This window comes from Oncorhynchus clarkii, chromosome 5, assembly GCF_045791955.1.
Source record: "Oncorhynchus clarkii lewisi isolate Uvic-CL-2024 chromosome 5, UVic_Ocla_1.0, whole genome shotgun sequence".
Lineage (NCBI taxonomy): Eukaryota > Metazoa > Chordata > Actinopteri > Salmoniformes > Salmonidae > Oncorhynchus > Oncorhynchus clarkii.
Window position 1 is genome coordinate 65,548,566 of NC_092151.1, and position 20,694 is coordinate 65,569,259.

At 41.5% G+C, this 20,694-nt stretch overlaps 2 protein-coding genes across 3 annotated transcripts in view; one reads left to right on the top strand and one right to left on the bottom strand.

Annotated features, from left to right (window-relative positions):
* Window positions 1-1,822: 1,822 nt before the first annotated feature.
* LOC139409235 (deoxyhypusine hydroxylase/monooxygenase) lies at window positions 1,823-13,180 on the bottom strand. Its single transcript, XM_071154106.1, has 5 exons — window positions 12,409-13,180; window positions 11,761-12,066; window positions 11,565-11,641; window positions 4,812-5,064; window positions 1,823-3,704 (listed from the first exon to the last, which is right to left on the bottom strand). Exons 2-5 carry the CDS (start codon window positions 12,032-12,034, stop codon window positions 3,388-3,390), a joined length of 921 nt encoding a protein of 306 aa, XP_071010207.1. The 5' UTR covers window positions 12,035-12,066; window positions 12,409-13,180; the 3' UTR covers window positions 1,823-3,387.
* Window positions 13,181-13,207: 27 nt separating this feature from the next.
* Window positions 13,208-20,694, top strand: part of LOC139409236 (oxysterol-binding protein-related protein 1-like) — a 28,221-nt gene continuing 20,734 nt past the window's right edge. For both annotated transcript variants that reach the window (XM_071154108.1, XM_071154107.1), the window contains exons 1-12: window positions 13,208-13,834; window positions 18,087-18,216; window positions 18,453-18,538; window positions 18,635-18,709; window positions 18,849-18,960; window positions 19,124-19,209; window positions 19,373-19,517; window positions 19,650-19,717; window positions 19,825-19,869; window positions 20,005-20,078; window positions 20,263-20,326; window positions 20,427-20,528. In XM_071154108.1, coding sequence (XP_071010209.1) covers window positions 18,093-18,216; window positions 18,453-18,538; window positions 18,635-18,709; window positions 18,849-18,960; window positions 19,124-19,209; window positions 19,373-19,517; window positions 19,650-19,717; window positions 19,825-19,869; window positions 20,005-20,078; window positions 20,263-20,326; window positions 20,427-20,528 — 981 coding nt within the window. In that variant the 5' untranslated portion in view covers window positions 13,208-13,834; window positions 18,087-18,092. The remainder of the gene's footprint in view (window positions 13,835-18,086; window positions 18,217-18,452; window positions 18,539-18,634; window positions 18,710-18,848; window positions 18,961-19,123; window positions 19,210-19,372; window positions 19,518-19,649; window positions 19,718-19,824; window positions 19,870-20,004; window positions 20,079-20,262; window positions 20,327-20,426; window positions 20,529-20,694) is intronic.

The window sequence follows — 20,694 nt, forward strand, 5'->3', positions numbered from 1 at the left end:
GCCTCCCAACAGAGCTGAGGCTGTCGAGACTGAATACTGCCTCCCAACAGAGCTGAGGCTGTCGAGACTGAATACTGCCTCGCAACAGAGCTGAGGCTGTTGAGACTGAATACTGCGTCGCAACAGAGCTGAGGCTGTTGAGACTGAATACTGCCTCCCAACAGAGCTGAGGCTGTCGAGACTGAATACTGCCTCCCAACAGAGCTGAGGCTGTCGAGACTGAATACTGCCTCGCAACAGAGCTGAGGCTGTCGAGACTGAATACTGCCTCCCAACAGAGCTGAGGCTGTCGAGACTGAATACTGCCTCCCAACAGAGCTGAGGCTGTCGAGACTGAATACTGCCTCCCAACAGAGCTGAGGCTGTCGAGACTGAATACTGCCTCGCAACAGAGCTGAGGCTGTTGAGACTGAATACTGCGTCGCAACAGAGCTGAGGCTGTCGAGACTGAATACTGCCTCCCAACAGAGCTGAGGCAGTCGAGACTGAATACTGCCTCCCAACAGAGCTGAGGCAGTCGAGACTGAATACTGCCTCCCAAAATAATACTGAATACTGCCTCCCAACAGAGCTGAGGCAGTCGAGACTGAATACTGCCTCCCAAAAGAATACTGAATACTGCCTCCCAACAGAGCTGAGGCAGTCGAGACTGAATACTGCCTCCCAAAAGAATACTGAATACTGCCTCCCAACAGAGCTGAGGCAGTCGAGACTGAATACTGCCTCCCAAAAGAATACTGAATACTGCCTCCCAACAGAGATGAGGCAGTCGAGACTGAATACTGCCTCCCAACAGAATACTGGATATTGCCTCCCAACAGATCAGGCTAGGTTAGCATTAGCCTTATCATCACTGACTAGAATACTACACAAGTACTACATGAGCCACTCTCCCTCATCAAATGCAGAGTACTGACAGCAAAAGCATTAGCAAAACCTAGAAATGAACCTAAAGCCTTCTCTCTCTAGTCAGTAAATGCATTACTCACTCAGACTAGGACGACCTCCTCAGGCTTGGGTGCATCTTGATCTTCTTGCAGAAGACTTGAGACAAAAGGCTGTCTCTGTCTGCTGTGAGGCTAGCCTGGCAGGGAGGACTGGAGTCCCTCTTGTCAGCAACAGGGTCAGTCGCTCTACTCCACCTGACCTTTGAGTGAAACTGGACTGAAGGGTCAAGAGTCACTCCTCTGAGTCTGACTAAATAAGTCTGTGTCCCTCATAACCTTCGACACCTAGACCTAATTAATCTTCAAGGATTTTCCCTGTCAGACTAGAATGATGGCTGTGAATGAGTATGACCATGAGTAGTCAATGGCATCCTTTCTCTTGACAGATTTCATATAAACCTGGTTTCCACCAAATCATTTTTGATGGAAAGAATTTTAGATGTGTCAAAATAGCTATGTATCAATTTAGTAGGACATTCTCCATAAATAGGCCAATGACTGATAATCATATAATTGGCAGAGTAGAAGGATACAATTGGAAATAATTGAAAACATATTGGATGATGTGTAATGAGCACAGACAGTTACTTTCCACATTATTCTGCATCATACATAGCCTGTTGATTATATGTTGAGTGAACAAATGACACATTTTGACACTGTAGAACAAGGAAAACAGAGATGCAAAATACCTTGCTGGGTTGAGCTGCAAAGATTCCTTTGGCTGTTTCGCTACAGTCCATACATTTCCCTGTATTGTTTCCCTGACCTAAGGCTGTATTTGGTGAATTTTCCTCTCCTTATGTGAGCAGTAGTAACTAATCATCTGGTATCCATAAGATGACACACCAAGTGAAAAAAAAAGAGATTTCTGCTTCTTTCACTCTGCATTATGATTATATCTCTACCCAATCCGGAGATAAGCTTCAACACCAAAATTCCACAGAGGCAAGACAAGGTCACAGCCTTAACCGTGAGTCAGAAAAACCCTCATATAATGTTAAAAATACAGTTCATTATATCCAGAAATATATTTGTTTGTCAGTTTCAAAGAAATGCATTACCTATGTGTAAAACTGTGCTCCAAATGGCAGGAGCTGTGGAGGACTGAGCATTTCCCCCAGACAAAACAGGAAACACAGAAGCTATCTACTCTTGGGCAGTACAACTCTGTAAGGTCAGTTATTTAGACAGGCTTATCCACTTCCTCTTTCTTTCTATGGAAGGCCTCTGTGAGGACAAAGGACCAGTAGATGACGGTGATGGAGGTGTTGACAACAACGATGGTGACTGAGGTGTTGGTAGGTTGAGAGAAGGCCGGGCACTGTTTCCACAGCTCTGTGTTTAGCTACGTTTAGTGCACAGGAATGGGTCATTCATCCCCATTTTACTATAGCTGTGGCCCTCCCTCTCAGCATGCTGGTAATTCTCTATCCCTCCAGAGCTGACAGCTGCCTTTCTTTCCACTCTCTGCAGAGCTGACAACTGAAGATGCACACATACTGTACATCACACGAACAATGTCTTTCCCCTGATCCGGGTTATGAAAAGGGTATGTTTGTACTGTTAAGTGGCTAAATTCCCAATCTGACCCTCAAACCATCAGTCACCTAATAATCCCCAGTTTACGATTGGCTCATTCATCCCCCTCTCCCCTGTAACCATTCCCCAGGGCGTTGCTGTAAATTAGAACGTGGTCTCAGTCAACTTACCTAGTAAAATAATGAAAAACAATTAAGTGTAAATGCTATATTTTCATTCCATTTGTAATCTTTGTCAAAGCACAGAGAATACCAATGTGTTTCAGTGTGAATGAGAAAGCTGAAGGGAAATAACTTGTAGAGAATTTCCATATTCATATGACCCTATTATTAATGTCTCGGATGGCGGAGTATGAGTGGCTGTGTGGATTAGCCATCATGATGCAATACCTGACTGGGCTAGAACACAGGCAAGCTACTGCCATGATAGTGCTAAACGACACCATTGTTGTATTGTCTCAATGTTATTACCTAAGCCTTTATTTTCATTTGAGATTAAAAAATTAAATGCGAATGACAGAGCAGAAAAGTGGATTAACAATCTTGATTGACAAATCAGGTTCGGATTTCAGATGCTTATCAAATCATTCTGAATTAAAGATAAATGTGAATGGTTCACTGAGCTTAGGGGGAAAAGCATTACATTATCTTGACAATTTATTCATGTAGCTTCCATGAAAACAATGAATAAACAAACTAAAACATGGCTGAATGCACTGTAATATCATTATTACACTGCCTTGTCTCAGAGGCCAACAATCACTGGAAAGAGTCAAGATCGTTTCAATGAATGAAAATGGGTCTAAGTGATCATGAGTTAGGACATCTGCGGAAAGCTCTTACAGTGCTGTATAGCAGTTCTCCTATAGCTTCCAATGTCCATGCTTGCCGTTTGGCCCTCACTGCTCCCCTTGCAGTCGTAGTAGTCCGTCAGCGTACTGGAACTGTGTGCCGTTCTCATACTCCAGCATGTCCAGGGCTACCTCACAGCTCTCCTTCACCACGCGCTCTGTGTCTTTCCTGTAGCGCTCCAGGATCTTCATACACTCCTCCTTGCCAATGGATCCCAGGGCCTCTGCACACTCATGCCTCACCATGGCATTCTCCCCGTCCAGCTCCAGAGCTGCCTGCAGCTGGGGGATGCTGGCTGGATGCTGGATCTGACCCAGGACGTAGCCAATCTCATGGCGGAACAAGGCACTGCTACACTGAAGACCTGTGAAGTATAAAAGGGTTGAGTGAGTGTTGGTGTTCAGAGACGCTGATAGGAGGGTTACGTAATGATTCAGAGACGCTGATAGGAGGGTTACGTAATGATTCAGAGACGCTGATAGGAGGGTTACGTAATGATTCAGAGACGCTGATAGGAGGGTTACGTAATGATTCAGAGACGCTGATTGGAGGGTTACGTATTGACTGAGACGCTGATAGGAGGGTTACGTAATGATTCAGAGACGCTGATATTGGAGGGTTACGTAATGATTCAGAGACGCTGATAGGAGGGTTACGTAATGATTCAGAGACGCTGATAGGAGGGTTACGTAATGATTCAGAGACGCTGATATTGGAGGGTTACGTAATGATTCAGAGACGCTGATATTGGAGGGTTACGTAATGATTCAGAGACGCTGATATTGGAGGGTTACGTAATGATTCAGAGACGCTGATATTGGAGGGTTACGTAATGATTCAGAGACGCTGATATTGGAGGGTTACGTAATGATTCAGAGACGCTGATATTGGAGGGTTACGTAATGATTCAGAGACGCTGATATTGGAGGGTTATGTAATGATTCAGAGACGCTGATATTGGAGGGTTATGTAATGATTCAGAGACGCTGATATTGGAGGGTTACGTAATGATTCAGAGACGCTGATATTGGAGGGTTACGTAATGATTCAGAGACGCTGATATTGGAGGGTTATGTAATGATTCAGAGACGCTGATATTGGAGGGTTATGTAATGATTCAGAGACGCTGATATTGGAGGGTTACGTAATGATTCAGAGACGCTGATATTGGAGGGTTATGTAATGATTCAGAGACGCTGATATTGGAGGGTTACGTAATGATTCAGAGACGCTGATATTGGAGGGTTATGTAATGATTCAGAGACGCTGATATTGGAGGGTTATGTAATGATTCAGAGACGCTGATATTGGAGGGTTATGTAATGATTCAGGACAAGAAAATGTGCTTATGTGAATACGAATGTGGCTGCACATTTTGCAGAAAATAAGCTCTTCAATGCTACAAATTCACTCCTTTATTGACAATTGCCATAGACAGCATAGTCTAAGGAGGACTGCCAGTCTCTCTCACCATCTCCTAGAGCCAGGACAGCCTCCTCGGTGCCCAGGTTGCGGAGGGCAAACATGGCCCTGTAGCGCTCAAACAGCGGCAGGCTCTCATCCAGGAGTTGTGTCCTCAGCTCAGGGACAGTCTTACTCTGGGCTGGGGGAGCAGGGTCCACAGAACAGTAAGGGTTTCCGTCGGTGCCCTCCTCTCCGTTCTGGTCCCCACCAGATGTCAGCCACTCCAGCCGCCTGACAGCCAACTGGCACGTCTCTGCCACCTGGAGGAGAACGAGAGTACTGTCATGACCATCACACAGGCACTGTAGGGACCGATTGACACCTTTCCTACGCACTTCAGTATTTGATATTCAAGACTTAGCTTATTCAGTTGCGTAACGCGCTCTGCAGGTGTGGCTACCTTGCACACTGAATACATTTCTTTCAACTGCTGAAAACCCTCCCACTTGCGAACCAACAGATTTTATTTGAGTTTATTCAATAGGGTTTATTACATTCATCTTAAGCCATCCCTTTTATAGTTTTAATGTTGTCAGACTCACTAGCATATAATTGAGAACAGGTTCAGAATATTAGGTTTCAAATAGAAAGTGTAACATGTCAAGTGTTGGTCCCATGAGCTGAAATAAAAAAACAATCACAGAAACATTCCATTTGTACATAAAGCTTATTTTGCTCATTTTGTGCACAAATTTGTTAACATCCCTGTTAGTGAGAATTTCTCCTTTGCCAAGACTATCCATCCACCTGACAGGTGTGGCATATAAAGAAGATGATTAAACAGCATGATCATTACACAGGTGCATTGTGCTGGGGACAATAAAAGGCCACTAAAATGTGCAGTTTTGTAACAACATCACAGATGTCTCAAGATGAGGGAGTGTGCAATTGGCATGCTGACTGCAGGAATTATCCACCAGAGCTGTGGCCAGAGAATTGAATGTTCATTTCTCTATCATAACCCGACCTCTGTCGTATTAGAGAATTTGGCAGTAAGCGCAACCGGCCTCACAACCACAGACCATGTGTAACCACGCCAGCCCAGGATCTCTACATCAAGCTTCTTCACCTGCGGGATATTCTGAGACCAGCCACCTGATTAAACTGTGGGTTTGCACAACCAAATAATTTTTGCACAAACTGTCAGAAACCGTTGTCTCAGGGAAGCTCATCTGCATGCTCGTCGTCCTCACCAGGGTCTTGACCTGAATGCAGTTTGGCGTCTTAACCAACTTTAGTGGGCAAATGCTCCCCTTCAGGGCATAAAATAAACATCCCCCACCAGCCAAATGTGGGTAGATTTCAGTATAGACAGGTAAAGTCTTTCACCAGCCATGTAGGCGGGTGGTCCATTTGCAGGGCTCTACAGTGCAAGCATTACATTTGCGAATTAAGTCAAAAGTAATTTATAAGCACACGTGCAAGTTAAAGAATACTGCAGTAGCTATTTAAAGTATTCCTGCTGTTTTGTTTCATAGTATTTATTTGTCCAATTAGCAGCTAAGCCTATAAATAACCTCGCGCAGGGGCACTGAGTGAAGTGATGAGATACATGTTTTGCATAAAAGTAGGTCTAATTCACTTGAAATTTGACAAAGTTAGAACTAATTTCTTGGCTATTAACATTGTTTTGTTCACAAGCTAAGTTGTTTTTCAACATTGGTTTGAGTCTGCAGCTTCTACTGACAGCGAAGAGGCACCCTAGTCAGATCCCAAATCTCTCTCTCACACCTGACAGGACTGGAGTGGCACCATTAGCACAGTAACATCCTGCCCTTAAAGGGGCAGCCAAAGACTGATATTTTCATTAAAAGACTGAGGTCACAAAAAAATGACATGAAATTGAGCAATATACCACATTTCTTACTAATACATTTCTTGTTTTAGAAACAAAACGTGGTAATCAGTACTTTTTAAAATATAATTATGGCAAACATATTTTGGCTGGTAAAATAAAATCATAGTGCTTGGTATATTTTTTTCATCTACTGTACTTGCCACAGGGGCTGGTGGACCAAAAAAGTTAATTTTAGGCCCTGCTCACCTTCGATGGCCACTGGCACGTTGGAAAAGTGTGCTCTTCACAAATTAATCTCGGTTTCAACTCTACCGGGCAGATAGCAGACAAGGTGCATGGCGTCTTGTGGTTTGCTGATGTCAACATTGTGAACAGAGTGCCCCATGGTGGCTGTGGGGTTATGGAATGGACTGGCATAAGCTATGGACCATGAACACAATTGCATTTAATCGATGGCAATTTGAATGCACAGAGATAGTGACGAGATCCCAAAGGCCCATTGTCGTGCCGTTCTTCCCCCGCCATCATCTCATGCTTCATGATAATGGACTGCCCCATAATTCCTGGAAGCTGAAAATGCCCCAGTTCTTCCATGGCTTGCATACTCAGACATGTTACTGATTGAGTATGCTCCCACCAATATCCAACAACTTTGCACATCCATTGAAGTGGGTCAACATTACATAGAACACAATCAACAGCCTGATCAACTCTATGTGAATATGTCACGCTGCTTGAGGCAAATGGTGGTCACACCAGATACTGGCTGGTTTTCTGATCCACGCCCCAATTTTTGAAATATTTTTTTTTTTAAGGTGTCCGTGACCAACATATGCATATCTGTATTTCCAGTCGTGAAATCCATAGATCAGGGCCCAATGAAATTATTTCAATTGACTGATTTCCTTATATGAACAGTAACTCTGTAAAATCTTTGAAATTGTTGCATGTTGCATTTCTATTTTTGTTCAGTGTGACTATGCATATTTGTCTCCGGAAGATTAGTGTACATAGAATTACAATAGGGAGAATAGTGTACAATAGTAGGCTATACCCTCGTCTATTGCATGCACTAATATGGTTCAAACTGTTACGGCGTGGTCTCCATAACGATTTAATTAGCCTATTGTCAATAACGATGCGGTCTCTCCTTCACTGCAGCCGAGGTGAGTAAGACATTTAAACGTGTTAACCCTCGCAAGGCTGCAGGCCCAGACGGCATCCCCAGCCGCGCCCTCAGCGCATGCGCAGACCAGCTGGCCGGTGTGTTTACGGACATATTCAATCAATCCCTATACCAGTCTGCTGTTCCCACATGCTTCAAGAGGGCCACCATTGTTCCTGTTCCCAAGAAAGCTAAGGTAACTGAGCTAAACGACTACCGCCCCGTAGCACTCACATCCGTCATCATGAAGTGCTTTGAGAGACTAGTCAAGGACCATATCACCTCCACCCTACCTGACACCCTAGACCCACTCCAATTTGCTTACCGCCCAAATAGGTCCACAGACGATGCAATCTCAACCACACTGCACACTGCCCTAACCCATCTGGACAAGAGGAATACCTATGTGAGAATGCTGTTCATCGACTACAGCTCGGCATTCAACACCATAGTACCCTCCAAGCTCGTCATCAAGCTCGAGACCCTGGGTCTCGACCCCGCCCTGTGCAACTGGGTACTGGACTTCCTGACGGGCCACCCCCAGGTGGTGAGGGTAGGCAACAACATCTCCTCCCCGCTGATCCTCAACACTGGGGCCCCACAAGGGTGCGTTCTGAGCCCTCTCCTGTACTCCCTGTTCACCCACGACTGCGTGGCCACGCACGCCTCCAACTCAATCATCAAGTTTGCGGACGACACAACAGTGGTAGGCTTGATTACCAACAACGACGAGACGGCCTACAGGGAGGAGGTGAGGGCCCTCAGAGTGTGGTGTCAGGAAAATAACCTCACACTCAACGTCAACAAAACTAAGGAGATGATTGTGGACTTCAGGAAACAGCAGAGGGAACACCCCCCTATCCACATCGATGGAACAGTAGTGGAGAGGGTAGCAAGTTTTAAGTTCCTCGGCATACACATCACAGACAAACTGAATTGGTCCACTCACACAGACAGCATCGTGAAGAAGGCGCAGCAGCGCCTCTTCAACCTCAGGAGGCTGAAGAAATTTGGCTTGTCACCAAAAGCACTCACAAACTTCTACAGATGCACAATCGAGAGCATCCTGGCGGGCTGTATCACCGCCTGGTATGGCAACTGCACCGCCCTCAACCGTAAGGCTCTCCAGAGGGTAGTGAGGTCTGCACAACGCATCACTGGGGGCAAACTACCTGCCCTCCAGGACACCTACACCACCCGATGTCACAGGAAGGCCATAAAGATCATCAAGGACATCAACCACCCGAGCCACTGCCTGTTCACCCCGCTATCATCCAGAAGGCGAGGTCAGTACAGGTGCATCAAAGCTGGGACCGAGAGACTGAAAAACAGCTTCTATCTCAAGGCCATCAGACTGTTAAACAGCCACCACTAATCACTGAGTGGCTGCTGCCAACACACTGACACTGACTCAACTCCAGCCACTTTAATAATGGGAATTGATGGGAAATGATGTAAATATATCACTAGCCACTTTAAACAATGCTCCCTTATATAATGTTACTTACCCTACATTATTCATCTCATATGCATACGTATATACTGTACTCTATATCATCGACTGTATCCTTATGTAATACATGTATCACTAGCCACTTTAAACTATGCCACTTTGTTTACATACTCATCTCATTTGTACATACTGTACTCGATACCATCTACTGTATCTTGCCTATGCTGCTCTGTACCATCACTCATTCATATATCCTTATGTACATATTCTTTATCCCCTTACACTGTGTACAAGACAGTAGTTTTGGAATTGTTAGTTAGATTACTTGTTATTACTGCATTGTCGGAACTAGAAGCACAAGCATTTCGCTACACTCGCATTAACATCTGCTAACCATGTGTATGTGACAAATAAAATTTGATTTGATTTTGATTTGATTTGATCCTCAACTGCATGGTCGTAACAGCGTTTACAGAGGCTCAAATGAAGGTAAATGAAAACAAATGGAATGATAATGTAGGCTATACCAACTGAAGGGAACTAACAGTAAATTGGCAGTTGAATGTGTGTGGTTAACAGGCCTACCGACGGTCGATACTGATAGTGGGTAATATTTGACATGATAGAAATAGGAAACGTCGGGGCAGCCTATAATTAAGACATTCGAGAATTCCCATCATTGCAAGTTAAAAAGCCGTACAATTTCAATTCTGCATAATGGGACAGTATTTTATAAACTTTGTAGGAAAGTTAATATGTTGACATGCTTCAGTTTGCTGCCATATGACTGGTTTCATTTGTCTCCCGTGATTAAGGTCAAATAGATGTACAGTGATTTCGGAAAGTATTCAGATCAGACCCCTTGACTATTTCCACATTTTGTTACATTACAGCCTTATTCTAAAATTGATTAAAAATTGTCCACCCCCCCACCACAATATACACACACAATACCCCATAAAGACAAATCAAAAAACGTTTTTTTTCCTTCAAAATGTATAAAAACAATACATTTACATAAGTATTCAGACCCTTTACTCAGTACTTTGTTGAAGCACCTTTGGCAGTGATTACAGCCTAGAGTCTTCATTCTTCTCTGCAGATCCTCTCAAGCTCTGTCAAGGTTGGATGCGGAACGTCGCTGCACAGCTATCATCAGGTCTCTCCAGAGATGTTCGAAGGGTTCAAGTCCGGGCTCTGGTTGGGCTCCAGTCAGAGTTCCTGAGCGCTCTGGAACAGGTGTTCATCAAGGATCTCTTTACTTTGCTCCGTTCATCTTTCCCTCAATCCTAACTAGTCTCCCAGTCCCTGCTGCTGAAAAACATCCCCACAGCATGATGCTGCCACCCCCATGCTTCACCGTAGGGCTGCTGGTGCCAGGTTTCCTTCAGACCATGTCAGAATCACCTCCCGACCAGCTCTAGGAAGAGTCTTGGTGGTTCCAAACTTCTTCCATTTAAGAATGATGGAGGCCACTGTTCTTGGACCTTCAATGTGACAGAAACTGTTTGGTACCCTTCTCCAAATCTGTGCCCTGGCACAATCCTGTCTGAGCTCCACAGACAATTCCTTGGACCTCATGGCTTAGTTTTTACTCCAACATGGACTTGTGGGACCTTATGTAGACGGATGTGCCTTTGCAAATCATGTCCAATCAATTGAATTTACCACAGGTGGACTCAAATCAAATTGTAGAAACATCAAGGATTATCAATGGAAACAGGATGCAACGGGAGTTCAATTTAGAGTCTCATAGCAAATGTTCTGAATACGTATTTATTTACTTGTAATAAATTTGCTAACATTTCTAAACCTGTTTTTAATTTCGTCATTATGGGGTTGTGTGTAGAGTTGCCAGGATTTAAAAAAAATATATTTTAGAATACGCCTGTAAAATAAGACAATGTGGAAAAAGTAAATGCACTGTAAAACAAGCATGATATTTACAATTCCCTTATCCAAACAGATTACTAATTTACCTAGCTATAATCAAGTTGTAAATTACAGTGCATGGAGAACAGTGTTATTTCTATTGGAAAAAAATTAAGTAGATGCTTTTACCACTTGGAACCAGTAGGTCGCTAGACTATTCATGGTTTCCTTGGGCATAAAGGTGGTGGAATTAAGTCAAGGTCAGAATATGGCATATCTCCACACCAAATGAATAGCTGGTGAATAGCATAATATTCTCAGGCATAAATTCAAGGTCAGAATACGCAGAGAGAAGTGCATAAAGGGAATTACCCCTCATTGAATATTACTATATGTAAATGCTGTGTGTTTTGTTTGATTTCCACAATCTCTTTGCTACTAATTTATATCCAATATGCCTCATTTTACATACCTCGATGACTGGGTCCTCAGAGTACTCTTTCAGTATGTCAAGGACCTCGAGGTTCCCAATAGCTCCTAATGCTTCCCCTAAATAAATAAAAATTAAAAAGTGAACCATTTAGATAAGCACTATTACATTCTGTGAACATGTTTATCAATACAGTATGTATATGAATGAGAGTGGACTCATGATCTGGCATACTGACCTGCTTCATGCCTGACCATAGGCTCCTGTGTTGTGTCTTTCAGAACAGTCTCTAGCGTGGGGATGGCTCTCTCATCCTGCATTTGACCCAGGCAATATGCCAACTCATGTTTCAACAGAGCAGAGTCATCCACAAAAGTCTGACTGATCCATTCTATTGCCTCTGGTCCACCCACGTTACGCAGAGTGAAGAGTGCTCTGAACCGTGTTGTCAGGTCCTGCTTTGGGTTGACCAGAATTTTTCCCACTGCTGCCACCTCCTGCTCACTTGCCATTCTGAGAATAATAATGGCTGTAGCTACTGTATCTGAAAAAGGGGGAAATATCAGAAACGGTGAGGATGTTAAATGAATTAACTGAATATGTAGTTAGCTATTGCACATCTAGTACAAAACACGAAATTCAATCAACAAACAATTTTCCCTAGTATAAAACTAGACAGCTGCATTGCTGGTTCACATCAGCTATGCTTTTCAGGCTAGCATCCTAGCTAGCTTTAGTTACAGAACCAGCAAGCTAACGTTAGCTGGCAAAGATGTTTGATAACATGGCTAGCTAGCTAAGTTTGCTAATGAATATCATGCCATATACAAGCCGAATCTCGCTTAGTAAAATACTTCACAGCTCAAAGATAATTAATCATACTCACTTCACTGAATTTTCTGGAACAGTTCGCTACAAGCAGCACTTCATATTTCCCACATGGACAAACAAGAAAGTTCCACAGGCACAAAGCAGAGAGGATGAGTCGACCCGAGAGGGTTTACTCTGCCCAAATTCGGTCCACGAAAATAAGACCACAAAGTGAGGAATTTTTGTAAGGAGGTCAATGAGTGTCGAATTTGGTCAACAAAAGATATAATTGCTAATTTGCTACGTGAGGTTTATTTGATCGAATAGAAGTTTCGTAATGGATAGTTGTTACTCATGCACTGAGTGACGGACGCACGTGGTATGTTGGCAACTTTGGGCGAAAGAAAACTAATTTACTGTGGAGATGTGCCTGTTTTTCATATTTGCATATTTCCGTTAGGGAAGTGCACGTGTGCAAAAACTCAATTCGCCTTTGCGCTCCTAAACAACGCGACAAAAAAACTTGCCAAAGGTTAGTCTACAAAACTCAGTCCACTCTGTTCATAACATATTTTAGTTTTGGGAACATAAAACTGTACTGAGATCAAATGTTTCATCAATAAGAAAAGTTGCAGAATGTCGGCCAAAATCCATCTCGTTCAATCTTCTCCCACTGCCGGCCACTGGAATTCCTCCCACTACAATTTTTAGTAGTGAGTAGTAAAGCGAAGTGAATGCTTCACATTTATACACCCTCTCGATCTGTGGTTAGAGCGGTCACTCGACTATCGTGTAATAATAATAGATCATCTTTGCACACAGTCTCTGCGCGTGGCCAAGAAACACTACAACCTTGCGCTTCCGGGGCACAGTTTAGTTTACCATATGAAATGGAAGGACTCAAATGATTAAAGTAAAATGCCATAGTCACTCACGTCGATAATGAATTAATAGCTTGTATTGGAAAATATTGAAGCGTTGGAAAGTAAATTAATTAATTATATGGTAAGTATATCCCAGAAGAATAACACATGCATTGTACTAGGCTATACAATTTGAGCAGAAATAGGTCTATGATTTACATAGACGTATTAATATCAAATTAATGTAATCAGAGGAGCATTTTTGATAATGCAACACTTGCCCGGGACAAGTGCGCGTGCACATCGTGAATACCTTAGATCAGCTGATCACTGTAAACATAGATGTGTGACACGCTCGCAGTTGGCACTTATCAATTGTCGTTGTAATTAAAGGCTGAAATGCAGGATGCTTGATACAGTTCCCAACTATGTGGCCTGCTGATCTGACTTGTGATGTAGGTAGTTTATGCGTATTGCGAAACACTTTCACCCGAGAGCGCACAAAACAGGAAGAGTTCCAACCGAGGGATTAGAAAATCACATGCTAATGGTAACCTAGCCTACTTCTGAAGAAATTGAGCAGCAAAGACTGCGAAAACAATCCCCCGGTTGAAGGACACCCGCAGAACGATTTTTACGGTTAGTTCATATTTTGTTTTTCTTTGAATTGTATGTCTTTCATTACATGTCTTCATGTTTGTGGCCAGTGTTGGTGTTAATAGTCCTAAGGTAGGCAATAATGTTCTGAAACTATCTGGGTCGTATTTAGTAGGTAAAACGTGTCACTTCGTTCATAAACGTTGTCTCCATACTGAACACGACCCCTTGACCTTTCAAGCTCATTCACGATTTATGTCAATTAGGGAATTAATCCTATCATCAGTAATGTTTGTTCACAAATATATCTATTTGTCTTTTAAGGTTTCCCAATGTGTGACGTGATGAAAAAAATTGGTCTTCATGTGGGGAGTTTATTTCCCCCAATATCTTGTCCTCTTGCAAACATCATGATGTTGTAGCCTAAACATTTCAGATAACATTTCAAACACGTCCCATTGGCTACTCCAATCAAATTGACCCATCTAGGCGTTTTGTCTATCAAACACCTGTGATAATTTCAGGAAATTTGAAATCAGCTATTTAGTCACATACTTAGTTTTGCTAAGTAATGGCTTCTCATAATCTTGCGGTTCAATCAAGGATGTCACAAGATAGGCCAATGTTTTTTTCATTTATAGAATGTTACATTTACCAGTGGTGAGATGGCTCAAAACCAGGGGACGACAGAAATAATAATAATAATATACGTTTTATTTTTACATTGTTGGTTTAGATTTTTTTTAAACTGTAAGCCTAGAAGCATAATTGCTGTATAGTAGGTTCTGCAATTGACACCCTTTATGAAGGTGAGTGAAAATTACTGTAAAATATATAATTAAAATACTGAATTATATTGTATGCTAAATTATTTTATTCTAATTAATACACTTGCTCATAGACAGATTTTTTTTTTTTAACAAGTTTTAAAAAATTCTAAAAGGTATGGGTCAAAATGATTGACACCCGTTTTCAATTCCTCACCTTGCGAGGATAATGGCAATGAGCTTTTTTTCTAAAATGTTTTATGAGTTGGAGAATATATTGGGAGGGATCTTAGACCATTCCTCAATACAGAATCCTTCCAGATCCTTGATATCCTTGTCTGTACTTATGGACTGCCATCTTCAGTTCAAACCACCGGTGTTCAATGCGTTTCATGTCCGGAGACTGAGATGGATCTTGCAAAATGTAGATTTTTGTGGCCAATTAACCATTTAAAAATTGCACCATAACATCAAAGATCCATCATCATATTTTACAGTAGGTATGGGGTTCTTTTCTGCTCACGCATTCACATTTCGACACCAAATCCACCACTGGTGTTTGTGACCAATGAGCTCTATTTTCATGTCATCCAACAAATGTAAATGCCTGCCGTTTGCTGAATGGCCTTGGCACTTGGATTGGAACCGCACCAGTCAGAAGACATGAATATAGAGCTCTTTGGCCACGTACACCAGTGGTGGGTTTGGCATCGAAATGAAAATGCATAAGCAGAAAAGATCCCATAAGCCTAACTACTGTAAAATATGGTGCTGTATCTTTGATGTTATGGGGCTATCTTGCTTACACGGGTCCAGGGGCCCTTGTTAAGGTCAACGGCATCATGAACTTTACCCAGTACCAGGACATTTTAGCCCAAAATAGGTTGCCCCTGCCGGGAGGCTGAAACTTGGCCGCAAGTGGATCTTCCAGTGAGACAATAACCCCAAGCACTCATCAAAATCCACAAAGAAGTTGTTAATGGCCATCTCATATTCCGGACTTGAACACCATTGAAAACCTTTGCTTTGAATTGAAGAGGGCAGTCTATAAGTGCAGACAAGGGATCTCAAGGATATGGGAAGATTCTCTATGGCAGAATGGCATAAGATCCCTCCCAATGTGTTCTCCAACTCATTAAACTTTTTAGAAAAAGACTCAGTGCTACTATCCTTTTAAGTTGAGGTATTGAAAGTAGAGGTCAACCGATTTTTAATCAGAATGGCCGATTTATTTATTTTTTTAAATTAGGGCCGATTTTAAGTTTTCATAACAATCGGTAATCAGCATTTTTGGACACCGATCATGGCCGATTACATTACATTGCACTCCATGAGGAGACTGCGTGGCAGGCTAACTACCTGTTATGCGAGTGCAGCAAGGAGCCAAGGTAAGGTGCTAGCTAGCATTAAACATATCTTATAAAGAACAATCAATCTTAACATAATCACTAGTTAACTACACATTGTTGATGATATTATTAGTTAATCTAGCTTGTCCTGCTTTACAGTGCCTGTTAATTTATCATTGAATCACAGCCTACTTCGCCAAACGGGTGATTTAACAAGCGCATTCACAAAAAAAGCACTGTCGTTGCACAAATGTGTACCTAACCATAAACATCAACACCTTTTCTTAAAATCAATACACAAGTGTATATATATTTAATATTAGTTCATATTGCCTGCTAACATGAATTTCTTTTAACTAGGGAAATTGTCACTTCTCTTGCGTTCTGTGCAACAGAGTCAGGGTATATGCAGCAGTTTGGGCCGCCTGGCTCATTGTGAACTAATTTGCCAGAATTTTACGTAATTATGACATAACATTGAAGGTTGTGCAATGTAACAGCAATATTTAGACTTATGGATGCCACCCGTTAGATAAAATACGGAACGGTTCCGTATTTCACTGAAAGAATAAACGTTTTGTTTTCTAAATTATAGTTTCTGGATTTGACCATAATAATGACCTAAGGCTCGTATTTCTGTGTGTTATTATAATTAAGTCTATGATTTGATAGAGCAGTCTGACTGAGCGGTGGTAGGCAGTAGCAGGCTCGTAAGCATTAATTCAAACAGCACTTTACTGCGTTTGCCAGCAGCTCTTCGCAATGCTTGAAGCATTGCGATGTTTATGAATTCAAGCCTATCAACTCCCGAGATTAGGCTGGCAATACTAAAGTACCCATTAGAACATCCAATAGTCAAAGGTATATGAAATACAAATGGTATAGAGAGAAATAGTCCTATAATAACTACAACCTAAAACTTCTTACCTGGGAATATTGAAGACTCATGTTAAAAGGAACCACCAGCTTTCATATGTTCTGAGCAAGGAACTGAAACGTTATCTTTTCTACATGGCACATATTGCACTTTTACTTTCTTCTCCAACACTTTTGTTTTTGCATTATTTAAACCAAATTGAACATGTTTCATTATTTATGAGACTAAATTGATTTTATTGATGTATTATATTAATTTAAAATAAGTGTTCATTCAGTATTGTTGTAATTGTCATTATTTTATATATATAAATTGTCTGACTTGAATCGGTATCAGTTTTTTTTGGTCCTCCAATTATCGGTATTGGCGTTGAAAAATCATAATCGGTCGACCTCTAATTGAAAGGTATTGAAAACAGGGCTGTCAATCATTTTGGCTCCTACCTTTTTGAGGAAATAAATATTACTTTTTAAACAAAATCTAATTCTTTGAGCAATTGTATTAGTATAAAAATATTATAATTTCCCAAATGTTTTGAACATACAATATAGCTCAGTATATGAATGATTTATTTTATACAGTAATTTCTTTCCTCATGTTTATCAAGGGTGTCAATTTTTGACCCCACTGTATGTACACATAGGAATCATAGGCAAATCTGTTTGCATGCTCCTACTGCAACTTTCCAATTTCATTCAATAAAGAAATAATTGTATGACAGATTGTCTTTGCAACATTTCAGCAGAGTATATGAAGCAAGATTTTTATAGCCACATCCCACCCTGGTGCATCCCAGACATGTTATTTGTGGTGTACGATAAGGAAACTGTATGCTTACCATTTTTCTTGCAGGGCTAGTGTGGTGACGGAAACCTTTTCAATTTGTGTTGTTTCCTTGTCCAGTTACATCTTTCATTTAGGAATGTTCCTTACCTTTTAACCCAAATAGGCCTTACAATGCATTAGGTAGTCTACATGTGTCTACATGAACTAGACACATTTTTGTCCATGATTAAAGCACAAGTTATTTGCGTCTTGAGAGTAACAATGTGTACTGCATGTATGGTGCTGCTGTCTGGTTGCTGAAAAAGCCTAGATAATGAATTTCTCGCACTGTTGTAGAGAAGCTACATTTGACAGAAGTGAAACTGACCACCTTACATTTTTCATTTACTGTATGATCTCAATTAGTACTAGAGTAGATCTGATTTTCATTTGTTTGGTTGAATGTGCAATGTATATCAGTATTAGGAGTAGTAGCCTAAATCTTAGTCTTTCAGTGCTGTGGTCTTCTTATTCAGTTATCTATGGAGGATCTGGATCCAGAAGACCAGTTTCTGCGTCATGCCAGAAATGGGGATCTTGCAGGCATCCAGAAGCTTCTCATGTCCAAGATTAAAGAAGAGGCCAACCTCAACATCAACTGCAAAGGTAACATGAAGTAGTTGCTTGCTGCTGGTCAGTTATTTGAATGAGTGAAGCTCTTTATTAGTATACTACAGTATTGAGGAATTTGAGTGTGTCTAATCTATTTCCATTGTTGGTCTAGAAAAAGGGTTTAGCTAACTTTAGGCCCAAGGGCATAACCCTGCAGGATGGTTACACTTACTGTTATCTATCTACACAGGAATGCTAGGCAGAAATGTGAGTGTCTAATCTGTCCTCAGGTAAGAGTAAGTCTAACCTGGGATGGACGCCTCTCCACCTGGCCTGTTACTTTGGACACAGAGCAGTGGTGGAGGAATTACTCAAGGTACAGTAAGAAGCATCTATTTTTAATTAAGAGATGGATGATTGTTTAAAACATATATATTTTGCAGAATTAATGTGTGTTGGATATTCCCTGCAGGCAGGAGCAGATGTTAATTTGCCCAATAATGTAGGAGACACACCACTGCACAAAGCTGCCTTCACCGGAAGAAAGGTGCCAAATTGTCTGTCTGTCTTCATTTGAGTTTATTTTTCATTTTATATGCATGTTTGACTTTTTGATATTCACTGTTGAATTCCATGCATGTGTTTGTTCATTCACTCAACCAGTAACTCAAATATGCATTGTTCAGGAGGTTGTCATGCTGCTGCTAAGCTATGATGCATGTGCCACTGTCATCAATGGAACAGCACAGATTCCTAAAGATGTCACTCAGAATGTGGATATCAAAAACATGCTGGGAGGTAAGTGAATGTTCATAACATATTAATAACAGTGTAATATGTCCAAACTATTCTGAGTATGTTACCAACTTATTTTATGTTGGCCAAAAAGAAGCACCTGAATCAGTGTTTGTTACAAATCTTTGAGTCAATTATAGCATTGATTATTTCTCAATCCATTCAGCGGCGGAGAGGACAGAGGAACGAAAACTAGAAGAAGAGCTTTTAGACGCAGCGAGAGAGGGAGACCTTTCGACCCTGTCACAGCTGGTGAGCGCTTGACTCGTGTTCAATACAAAGTTTGGGTCCACACAATATCTGTTACTGTACCAATTTCGAAATAATAACTTTTCTCTCAGTGTATGATAAGAAACATATCCTTCTCGGTTTTGTCTTTTTACCCAACAGGCTCTCTTTGTCACTCTTGTTTTAGCTTAACAGGAAAAAGCCTCCAGACATGAACTGCTGTGATCTCTTGGGTAACACCCCACTGCACTGCGCTGCCTACCGTGGTCAGAAGCTATGTGCCCTGAAACTGCTAAAGAAGGGTGCTAGCCCCAACATCAAGAACAAAAATGGTAAAGATGGGCTCAGTCAGTAAATGAAAGGTTACATACTTAGAAGTTTCATGTTGGTTATTGTAACATCCGTGCCAGTGTTCTGGTATAGTTTTCTGTATAATGATTCCTTTTTCTTTGACTTGTGCACAGATCAGACTGTGTTTGACCTTGCAAACAACACAGAGATAAAGCAGATTCTGGAAAGCAATATTCATAAAGTGAGTGTTTTGTTATGTAAGAAAATTATTGAAGTCGGACTTGACCGCACATTATGTTGTTGGAGAAAGCAACCATTACAAATGTTGTCTCAACTTCTCTCTCAAAGGGTATGACTCACCATGTCCAGATGTTTGAAGGAGCCCTTTGGAAGGTACAGTTGTTTGCAGATAAATCCACTATTTTCACTATCATGTTGTCAACATTGAAAAGCTTATTATCACTTGATAACATTTTCATGTACATGATTGATGACTTATAAACAAACTTGTCCTGACCCTTCTGTCAGAGTTCCCGGTTTTTAGGCTGGCGTTCCTACTGGGTGGTCCTCCAAGATGGGGTTCTGTCCTGGTACTCTAAACAGTAGGTGCTCTCTCTCCTTCCTTAGACACAAGCTTGGTCATTTGAACCTCTTCCTGATGTTCTATGAGTGGTACATTAATTTCTACAGAAGAAGTGAATCTTAAGTTAGATTCAACTGCTAAAGGACACCCTTGACCCACACTAGAATCTTACACCTATTCGTTCATTCTCTCTCTCTCCTAAGGTTGGATGCAGCTGCCAATGTCCGAAGACAAGGCTGTAAGCCCCTGACCCAAGCCCATTGTTTGGTAGGATTTGATTGTTTGTTCTCTCATCAGATTCAACATGGTGACAGTATTTACTGGAATATTAGGGTAGAATATGACTGTTTTACCATTTATTTTTCAGATCAAAGCTAGAGACAACTGCTTTTTCACGCTCAAGTGCTTTGATGACAGTGTGCATCATTTCAAAGTGTCCCCCAAGAATGACCCCGAGGCAACAAGAAAAGTGAGATATAGTTTGTTTTATTGAATTATTACTGTACAGTGCAATCGAAGTATTCAGACCCCTTGACTTTTTCCACATTGCTGAAATAGTTTTCCCCCTCATCAATCTACACACACTATCCCATAAAGACAAAGCAAAAACTGATTTTTAGAAAAAAAAATCAAAT